This window comes from Hipposideros armiger, unplaced genomic scaffold, assembly GCF_001890085.2.
Source record: "Hipposideros armiger isolate ML-2016 unplaced genomic scaffold, ASM189008v1 scaffold_578, whole genome shotgun sequence".
NCBI lineage: Eukaryota > Metazoa > Chordata > Mammalia > Chiroptera > Hipposideridae > Hipposideros > Hipposideros armiger.
Window position 1 is genome coordinate 681,423 of NW_017731928.1, and position 11,280 is coordinate 692,702.

The following is an 11,280-nucleotide window of genomic DNA, read 5'->3' on the forward strand; positions in this document are numbered from 1 at the left end:
CTGTGATAATACAGTTCTGTCTTGGGGACAAGCTGCTAATTTAAACAGATCTCCAGAGCTATGATTAATAAGACAAAACATTTTTTGCAGGTCACAGAGCTAATAATAAACCATGTGTTTCTTCAACTTTAAAATTGGAAAAGCCCCAGATAGCGGGCTGAGTAATGAACTGCAAAGACAATGAAATTGACAGGTGTGACTGTATTTTTGCTCCTTGCGGTTGGCATCCCACCCATCTGAATTACAATCAGTTGTTCTTTAAGTCTGGCCCACTGCGGGTCAGAGGGTGGTTGCTTTTTCCTAGCAGTGGGCAGTGTGAGGATTCATTTACCTCAATACCACATATATTTACCGAGCATCAATGGGGTGCCAGGGAAAGTGCGAGTTCCCGGAAAGTGTGGTGAACAGGAAAACAGGATCCCTGTTCCTCGGGGGCATCCATTGAGCTATAAACTTGCACATAAATTGAAGAAAATAAGTCAGGATGGGGGGCTTTTAAAAGGGTCAAGCGCTGCAGAGTGACTGGTTGGTGGGGTAATGGCTTACTTTAGAGCGACCTGGGCAGGCACCATGGAGGAGGTGACATTTACGTGAGGGCCTTCATGAGTAGAAGTCAGTTCTGCAAGGGGGCGAGTTTTCCAGAGGGGGCTGGAATGAGCTTGCTGGTGCGTTGGAGAAGGAGGAAGCCTGTAAGTGAGGCTGACGCAGGTTGAGCCAGGAGCAGCACTGAGTCAGCGACTTGGGATAACAAAGGGCCTTGAGGTCGGCCTGAGGACTCTGGGTTTTGCTAATAACAAAATGAACCCCAGAGTGACCCCATTTAGAGGCAAGTACACAATTATTGCTCATCTGTGGGCAACATTGGCCATTTTGTTCACGCCTTGCATGCATGAAGACCCTGACGAAAACTCCGAGATAATGAGCGTATTGACGTTTCTTCTCTCTGGAGTGAGCAGGTACCATTTCCAGTCCCACCCACATGTCAGCCAGGGAAAGAGCTTAGGTAGAGGTAAAACCAACGGTAGACCCTGCTGGAGCAATAGGGCCTCCCTTTTCTTTCCAGAGCACTTTTCTTTACCGGGAGAGGATGGCAGGGCTGCAGGCATCCCGAGATCGCCCCAATGCAGGAGCACAAGAGGGCGGGGTTACCTCCCAGCGGAACTGAAGCTGCCCTCCGTTACCCCCTCAGTGAAATAGGAATCTCTTCACACGCGGGACCTTCTCAGGAACGCTTGACCTTGGGGATTACAAAAGTCCGGTTCAGGAAAACAGCATGTCTGAGAATTTGCCGTATTTGCTAGATTGTTAATGCTGACCCTGATTCCACCCCAGGGTGTGAGTAGAAAGCCGGGCACAGAGCACTGCGCCCGCCTGTGTAGCCTTTGCTTCTTCTCCATGTGATTTTTGAAGATTTTTATCCCCTCCCTACTAGAGTTCATCTGCTCACACGACTCATTCATCATCTCAGATTGCTACCTCTCCTCTCCATCTTCAGGTTGGGGAAGTTCTGGAAGCCATTAGGCTGTTGTAAGTCAGCTTTTGTGACGTGTACGTTGGAGATGAGCAGCAGGGAAAGCAGGGTGGGAGGACTCAACTCCTCTTGCCCTGACAATCACCCCGGTATTGAAGTAAAAAAAGAGATATGTGACTCTCAAGTATGGTGTTGGTCAGAATAGTTTCTTCATAGGCATATCCTACATTAACACTTGACTCTCTGATGAGAACCTTGCTTTATTTTTACACCATTTTACCAAGGTATAACTTACATAGGGTAAAGCAAACAAATGTGGAAGGTACACCTCAAGAAACTTTTACATATGTGTATCCTTTTATATTCGTCACCCAGAGCTAGATAAAGAACAGCTCCGGTGGCCTCAGGTTTTCCCTTCTATCCCCTCCCACTGTTCTCGCCTCTGTCACCATAGATAGCCTTAGCCTGTTCTTGAACTTCATACAAATAGAGTCATACAGCACGTACTCTCTCATGTCTCTCAGCATTTTGTATGCGATTCTTCTATGTTGTTGGGTGTAGTTATTCATTCTACTGATGTGTAGTATTCCAGTCTATCAGTTTCCCAGCTATGGCATTATTGACATTCTGAGTTGGATGTTTTCTTCTTGTGGTGACTGTCCCATGCACAGTGGGGTGTTTAGCAGCATCCCTGGCCTCTACCCACTAGGTGCTAGTAGCACTTCCCTCCTGCCCTTAATTCCCCCTTAATTAAAAGCCATTGCATCGTATAAATGTACTACAATTTTTTTAGAAACTTTTTATTTGGAAATAATTTAAATAATTTCAAACTTAGTGAAAAGTTGCAAAAGTTAAACAGATAATACTCATAATATACCTTTTACCTAGATTCACTTATTGTTACATTTCGCCCCCATTTGTTTTATCATTTTCTCCTTCTTGCTCACACACACAATTTATTTCTGAGCCATTTGATAGCAGGCTGCATCCACCTTGGTCACTTACTGCTGTGTACTTCCAAGTGTATTTCCCAAGAATAAGGATCTTCTCCAACACTATCATAATTATCAATTAACCGCAGTAAATTTAGCATAATACTTTTATCAATTGCCCATGTCCCAATTTTTGTCAGTTGATCAACAATTACCCTTTATAGCATTTATTTTCACTGCAGAGCAGATTCTGGTCCAGGATCAGGTATTGTATCTATTTACCTTAGTATCCTTCAGTCTAGAACATTCCCTCACCTTTCTTTGTCTTTCATGATACTGAATTTTATTTTTAACAATAGTCTCTTTTCTTATTAATAGAGCATTCCACACTTGAAGGTTTGTCTAATCTTTCCTCCTGAATACATTCAGGATATGAATTCTTGACTGAAAGACTACATAAGTGATAGTGTGTCTTTCTTAGAATGTCCTGTCTGGAAGCACGTGATGTCCAGTGGCACCTCATCAATGATACTAAGTGTAATCCGCACTGTATAGTTACTAAATTTTCCCTTACAGATAATAAGCAATATGCAGGAAAATATTTAACACCATGCAAATATTATGCTCCCCCATCCAATTTTACTCCCCAAATTTAGAATACTTTGACTCTGGCATGAGCTGTCTACCTACGAGGGTTACAAAATGACCTTCCAAATCCAGCATTCCTTCTCTGTGCTCTCACTCTGCTTAGCACGCTACTATATACAAGGACCCATTCTTTTCCCCCATTTATTTATTGATGTTTTTATCTGTTTTCAGTATGGACTCATGAATTTCTTCCTTTTTTCCAGTGGTTTATAAAGCATTACTGTTTTAAATATTGTAATGCTCAAATTACTTAGCTTTGGCTAGTGGGAGCCCCTTGAAGCTGGACCCTGTGTTCTTCTGATAAACACCATCACTTTTTTTTTTTTTAACATTTCCTTACTTTTTGGCATAACAAGATAGATGTTCCAGGCCCGTCTCTTACCTTCCTTTCTGCTGTCCTGGAATCAGCCATTTCTCCAGAGTCCTAGTTCCTTTTAAAGGGGAATGGTAGAAAGTATCACAATGTATTTATCCTTTTTCCTGTTAATTGGCATTTGAATTGTTTCTAGTTTTGGTCTACTATAAAGAAAGCTTCTCTGAATACCCTTGTACCTTTTTTGGACCTATGAACTAATTTTTCTGTTAGGTATATAATCAGAATGGTGATGAAAAGCCAGAATCTCTTCCCTGGTTATATACCCAACAGAAATGAGTACATAAGTCCACAAAAAAAAGGACACAGATATTAAAAGCAACTTTTTTCATAATTCGTGTGAGTATGGATATATTGAGCTTTAGTATTATAGATACTGCTAAGTAGTTGCTCAAAGTGCTCATAACATTCATTTTGTCAGAGGAGCAGAAGTCACTGGCCCCAGTAGGTGGGGAGAAATAATCAGTGACGGGGGTCATAATGGGCCATTGCAATCCAAAGACATGTTGTCTGTGACCAGAAATAGCAAGTTGCTCATCCTTTCAACAGATAATGAGTGGAAAAGGCTTGGATTTTGCCACCTGGTCCATTCTTAAGCTTCTCTTTAGAGTGCTGCTTTAAGACGGGCAAAATGGAAGTTACCAAAGTCGAGGATCTCCCACTACCTTCGAAACAGCTTTTATCTCAGAGATGGCAGTGACAGCACTTAGGGAATGCAGATCCACTGCGAGGGGACATTAGGGTCACTGTTGTTAGAGAGCATTGGGGTCACTGCTTTGTTTTAAAAAAAATGCCCCCTGGGGGGAGCAGGAATGCCCCCCAGAGTCCCACTCACATCTTCTGGCTGCTAGGGGCCCATTTAGAACACTGGAACAATTACTAATCAGTCTGCGAGAGTAAATGTCGCTCTCTCTACATCCAGGGACTCCGCTTTCAAGACATTTGAGATAGGGGCTGAGAGGCAGCAGGCCCATCAGGAAACTGCCGGAAGCTAACAGGAAAGCCGAAAGTGAACTGGTCCAGTAGCAGGGGATGAGATTCGAGGCTCAGTGTTGCCAGAGAGAGCTTGGGCCTGGCCTGGCCTCTTAGAACTTAGTTTCCTCATCCCAAATATCTGTCCTACATCGATGATAGCACATCATTAGAATCGAGGAGACAATTGAAACTTTTTAAACTGGAATTCTAAGCAGAGGAAACATCATACACAAGACACACAGTAACTTTGGTGAGCCTTTTTAGGAATTAATAACTAGTAAAATGCATTTCTGTGGATACATTATAACCCAATGCCCCCTCTAGGTGGACACTGCCTCCACTGTGTAGTGGGGAGAGCCCTCCTCCACCCTTTCTGAGAGCCTTTGTACAGTGTCCAAACATATAACCATGTGCAGTGACCCCTGAATAGCTGACGGACAGCGAGTGACCCCCAATGTTGCACATCTGTATTAACCTCCGCGGTCCTCTTCTCTCCGATTCCTCCCACCCCCCACAGGCCTCTCCGCCGACGGTGGCGCCAAACGCCAGGAGCACCTCTCCCGGTTTTCCATGCCTGACCTCAGCAAAGACTCCGGAATGAATGTCTCCGAGAAGCTGAGCAACATGGGCACGCTTAACTCGTCCATGCAGTTCCGCAGCGCAGAGTCAGTTCGCAGCCTGCTCTCAGCTCAGCAGTACCAGGAGATGGAGGGGAACCTCCACCAGCTCGGCAATCCCATTGGCTACAGAGACCTGCAGTCCCGCGGAAGGATGCATCAGAGCTTTGATTTTGACGGGGGCATGGCAGGCAGCAAGCTGCCAGGGCAGGAGGGCGTGAGGATCCAGCCCATGAGCGAGCGCACTCGGAGAAGAAGCACTTCCCGCGAGGACAGTCGCCGCTTCCGGCCTCACCGGTCCAGGCGTTCCCGACGCTCGCGCTCGGACAATGCCCTCCACCTGGCCAGCGAGCGCGAGGCCATCTCTCGGTTGAAAGAAAGACCCCCACTGCGAGCCCGGGAGGACTATGACCAATTCATGCGCCAGCGGAGCTTCCAGGAGAGCCTGGGTCAGGGGTCCCGGAGGGACCTGTATGGCCAGTGCCCGAGGACTGTGTCGGACCTGGCTTTGCAGAATGCCTTCGGGGATCGGTGGGGACCCTACTTCACCGAGTATGATTGGTGTTCCACCTGCTCCTCCTCCTCCGAATCTGACAACGAGGGCTATTTCCTAGGAGAACCCATCCCCCAGCCGGCCCGCCTGCGGTACGTCACAAGCGACGAACTTCTGCACAAGTACAGCTCTTACGGCCTCCCTAAGTCATCCACGTTAGGTGGCAGGGGACAGTTGCACAGCAGGAAAAGACAAAAGAGCAAAAACTGTATCATTTCTTAATCTGCTTGGGGTTAGGGAATGGGGAAAGATGGGAGCTAAGAATGTAAATTGAGAAACTTGCACTGTTTTAGACTTTAAAGCGCTTTTGGGGGTGGCTACTGGGGGAGAAAAAGGAAATGCTCTCAGTTGATGAAGGCAAGGTTACAGATTGACTCAATAGGTAGTCACAGTTCTTGGCATGTTGAATATTATTTGCACATTTCACTTTGGAAACGCTGTAGACGCCGCGGAGGCCAGGGTTGGTTACCCCTCCCATCAGTGTGTTGAGTTGCCACTCGCAAGATGGCAAATTGTTTCCTGCTCGCTTTCGTCCTCTCTGGTTCTCTTACTTTTAGGGCCCTTTTTCCAGTAAGTAATTTGTTTATTAGCCAGGCCCCAAGACTAAGTTATTTACATGTCCATTGTAAATGCAATGTAAATGAGAGTTCTGATAAAATATTTTTGTATTTTGTAATATCAAAGGAATTTCTATATCGTAGGACTCAGTGGAGTCTTGCATGCACACCCAGCATTGTCTTTGAGTAGTTTTCAAAGGTGGTCCAGGATCGCCTGGGTTTTTTTCTTTTTTTCTATACAAATTTGTTACATGTCAGTGAGACCTTTTTCAAAGGAGTTTATTCAATTTGGCTTTTTGTGGCTAAAAAAAAAAAAACACAAAAAAGAAAAACCAAAAAAAAAAAAAAACCAATTAACTATTATACCCAAAGCATTTTGTGGTCTCTTCCTTCTTAAGGAGCCATCCTTCTGTCCATTCCCACCCTCAATAGAATCTGTTCTCTACAAAGTGATAGTAATTTTTTACAATAACAAACATAACCTTTGCCAATTAGAGAAACCAATCAGTGTCAGTACAGTTCTGTGAGAAACACAATCCCTGCTGGGAACCTTGAAGTTGCTTACTATTGATCTCTCCCTTGGGGAAAATAAAAGTGACTGTGAGTGGTGCTGTTGTGTGATGTCGGCATGACGTTGTTTTGAATGTGGCATTATTTTCTGGTGCTCATGTTTCCTGGATTGTATTATCTGCTTTCCTTTACCAAGGCAGACGAAACAGCTGCCTTTTAGCCTGACAACCGCTTGTCCTCAGTGCAAATGAACTTAGGCACAGGAAGGTTCTGAGGGGGCTCTGGGAGTGACGGTGTGTTCTAGATTGCACATTAGCATGGAGAAGAGAACATGAAGGTAGGTCAGGGCAAAGAAGAACTTCTGGCAATGAGGTAGAGGAGAGGCAACAGCCACCTTGAATAGCCCTCAGTGCTTGTGGAAAGAATTCGGCTTAACACATTCCACTACCAGAGTATCTCAGTGACCCAGAAAGGTTGAGCTGCTCAGGAGATTTCAGTGTGAGAGTCTTAAAAAACAAATGTTGAAAGGAGGATTTCCATCTTGAACTTAGGGGACCATTGGTCAGACAGAAAAATGGGCTCAAAGTGAGTTTGCTTAAAGAAGACATGTAACGGTTGTGTTGTTTATAGTAAAATAAAACTTCCTACCTTGCTTCAGTTAAAAATGAAGCGCTTGCTTTTTCTTCCATTCTCCTCCTCCCCTTAATGGATTGTGGCAGTTGAAATAATCCATTGCAGGACCCACCTTTAGTGAGATGTCCTGTCAGTAGTACGCAGTGTATCTCAGTGGCATCTGCCATGGTGAGGTGAGCGTGGTCTCTTTTCAGTATAGTAGTAAATATTTTCTAGTATCTTTTTTATGGAGAGAATGTGAAAAGTGGCTTTTCAGACACCATGCCAAATGGGTCTGGGGAAAGGACAGCTGTAAAGGATGTGGAAAAGGCACTCCATTCAGGATGTATTAAAATAATTTGCTTTTCAGGTATTAATATGACATTTGTCATTGTCACTGATTTTTTTAAAAAACAATGCAAATGTTGGTTGTGGCTGTTTTCCGCATGCTATCTTCATATCTAAATGCTTCATTAATTATCCAAGCCTCCAGAGAATTAACTCTATTACGTTTGTATAGTAAGTCTGTAAACTGCTTGGCAAACTGAATTTAAGAAATAATGTGTAACACCACACTACTAAAGTGGCAGGTTTCTGGTAGAAATTGGGAAAGTCCAATTTGGAGTTTTGAGTTCCTTGATTGAGAATAAAAAGGCATTTTGGAAAAAGAAAAACAGAGATCACTGAATCTAGCAAAAAGCTGAAAATAATATAGGTCCTCTGTGGCCTGGGATCCAATGAAAGTAACTCTCCTAGTAAACGCTGCTTTCTAACTCTGTCCTTTTCAGAGCACCTCTTGCATTTCCCAGATGAGGCGTTAACCCCCATCAGCAGAAAGAAGAAGGTGGCCTAGAAACTGACACATAACTAGTACCCAGAGGGATTGGAAGAATGAGCAGTTTCAGGCCTGGTTTCCCAGGGAGCGTCCAGCGGCCAAGGTGGTCGGAGCTGGAGATTTAATGAGATACAAGCCTCAGGGTCAAACTGTGTACACCTCCATCTGCCCCACCACTGCAGATGTCTTCTCCCCATGCCACATGCAGCAGCTGCCTTAGTGCCCACGGAGGGCGGCTGAATCCTCGCAATGAGGATGGCACCTCCAGGTGAATGCCCCAGACACAGCAGGGTGTCACCATACTGGGAGTTCCACCTGTTGGTGATAACTTACACATAACATCCCAAAATCCCATTCCCCCAAATTCAGTGCATTCTTTAATTCCTCCATCGTAACTGTGAGCTCTTCTTGGCCAAGCTCCGCCTGTGAGTGGGGCCTACACTCACCTCTTCTTAGATCATCACTTCATCTTCAGTAGAGTTGTGTTTAGAAAAGTAGCCTTTTCCCAGTTTCCTCTCTGCTCTACTGCCTTGGGCATTTGTTTTCTACCCTCTCCTTTTATTGGTCTTCTTGTCTTTTGGTTAACACCACAGCTTTAGAGTTCAGTTCATGCCCTACTGCTCCTCGATTCAGTGGCAAGAACTTGCTCTTTCCCAGGAAGTAGAGGTCATTAACCATTTCCAGTTGCCTGCATGGCCCTGCCAATGCGTATCACCCTTGATACTGTGGCCAGGTTTCTTAGCAGGCTGGTAGCATTGAGCACGACATTTAGGTGCCCTCCTTCTGTCATCTAATTCTGGGATCTCTACGAAGTATGAAGGCGAACCAGGTGAGGGAAACCAGAACTGTGCTTCTTGGTCTTGCACATGTTCAGAGGGGGAGAATCCCTAGTGTTGGTTGTTGGACACCTTTCCACATTCACCTTCTGTTCTCTAGTCTTTCCTTTCTACCCTCAGTCACCTCAGTCAGCTCAGTGACGAAGCAATTATGCATTTCTAACATGGGACCTGGAGGCAGCTCTTTCTCATCCTCGTCTCCCATCCTGCAGGATGTTCCTGCACTGCGACAAGATTACATTTCCTTCTCCTCCTGCAGCAGCTCTCTACTTCTTGGGTACCACTAGCCATTGCTGAGTTCAGATGGAGCCAGTGATGAGATATATGCAGCACAAGCTCTGTCGTCATGCAACCTGGGCAGATATAACTGATGTGTCCCTGTAAACTTTCCCGAGAACATGGACACAGCCTCAGAAATCTTGCAACACTCCAACCAACCAGAGCCAGTTGATCAGAACTGATCGTATTTGTCTGATAACAAATCTTATTTGGAAAATTGATTCTTATTTGCCTTCTCCCTCTGGGCTCTTTTGCCATTGGCCAAAAATAGTACCCCAGCCATTTAGATTATTCTTTTTTTTTTTTTTAAGCTGAGCCATCCTGCCACCTGTTGGCAGCTCAGCGGCTGCTCAGCTCGGGCTGGGACTCGAACTGCTGTTGCTTAGAGCTCGCACTCTTGAGCGAGCTCTTAACCAACTGAGCCATTGGCCAGCCCAACCCCAGCCATTTAGAAAGCATCATTCATAAATAATTGAGACTCCAATTCCTATCTCCGCAGATCGTGGATGCTAACAGGATCTGACTTCCTTAGGCTAAATGAAGACAAATCTCTTTGTCCTCCTTTGTTCCCTTCTCGTGTTCTTGGCCGGTTATTATAGGCAGCCTCTGTTCATCCTTTTGCAGAGGTCAGATAAAGAGTCCATCTTATTATTCACCTAATCCTACCTTTTAACAAGAAATAACACAAATATTTAAATTCTAAGGAGAAGTGCGCTTTGTGTATTTCTGTCTAACGGAAACCAGATGTTAACACCTATGAAGGAGACTCTGTGACAAAGGGAAGTTGAAGATGGAAGAGTTGCTCTTAGCAAGCAGCTGTCTAGCACCTTTGTGGCTTTGAAATGAGCTCTGTGGACAGCATTCCAGGTACAGGACTCAGCCAAGCCTCCTCTGCTGATTTTCAAGACAGTTTCAGATTGCTCCCTTTTGAGGTATATTTCTTTAAACACAAGAGAAGCAGAAATGAGGAGAGTGGTGCTTTGCCTCCAGTGGCCAGCCCCTCTGGGACCTTGGCAGACACCAAAGATTGTATGTCTGACCACTTGGAAGCCATTGCCAAGGTTAGGATCAGGAAAGGATTTGATTCTTTTTCCATTTTCTCATAATAGTAGCCCAGGCAACATAAGAATCATAAAACATGACTCACTGTTGGGAGCTAAACTGTTTTATAAGCTTACTTCCTACTGACAAAATAGCTTTCCTCAAGGGGAATAAAAAGGAGGCGGGGACAGTCAGGTAGTGTTAGGATTTCTGTGATTTATTATAGATATGATGAATCCATAGGATAGAAAAAATTGTCTTGTTCTATCCTGAGAGTTTCCTGAGACATCCCTTCACCCTACTGGGCTTTTGGCCATTGATGTTCAATAGGTCGCTGGCCAAGCTTTTCTAAATTTTTCAGAGCAAATTACCCACCAGTAAGGTCTGTTCTCAAGCCTTTCGGGTTGCTGTCCATATTTTCCCATAAAGCACTTTGGTTTCTATCATGGACTCTGACTTAACACTCCAAGGCCAATGAGTCCTCCATTTTCCTTAGCAAATTAGAACTTTGCCAGTTTTCCTTCTCCTAAACACATTCTTTCCTGTACAGGATTGCTTTGCCCATCTCCTGATTTAATTCCAAGTAATTGAACAAAACCTCAGAGGGCCTGGGAAGGTGAGGCAGGCCAGAGTCTGTGCTGTGTGTCGAGTGTCGAGCTGTTCGTTAAGAAGGTCTGCGACAGACCTTTGGTGTAGGCTCTGCCAGAGACTGTTGTGAACACTTTGCTTGAGATCCGTGCCCTGTAAAATGGATATGATGTTTTACTGATGTCTGTAATACATTTGTAAACTTCCAATAAAATTTGAATAAAAGAAATGTTGCCATTCTTCTCAGTCCTCCCTCACTTTCCAGATTTAAAAAAATCTTTGCCTTTGAGCATCTCAACAGAGAAAAAAGAGACTGAACATGTCAGGGAATGAGATTTCCTACAGAGATGAGCCTAATTATTTAAATCAGAATTTCTCAACCTCAGCATCATTGACTTTGGGGCCAGTTCATTCGTTGCAGCAGAGACTGTCCTGTGTTTTGCAGGATATTTA

At 44.5% G+C, this 11,280-nt stretch overlaps 1 protein-coding gene across 6 annotated transcripts in view; it reads left to right on the forward strand.

The window, feature by feature from the left end:
• Positions 1-11,064, forward strand: part of PRICKLE2 (prickle planar cell polarity protein 2) — a 349,626-nt gene extending 338,562 nt beyond the window's left edge. For all 6 annotated transcript variants that reach the window (XM_019624096.1, XM_019624097.1, XM_019624098.1 and 3 more), the window contains one exon: positions 4,917-11,064. In XM_019624096.1, coding sequence (XP_019479641.1) covers positions 4,917-5,791 — 875 coding nt within the window. In that variant the 3' untranslated portion in view covers positions 5,792-11,064. The remainder of the gene's footprint in view (positions 1-4,916) is intronic.
• The last annotated feature ends 216 nt before the right edge of the window (positions 11,065-11,280 follow it).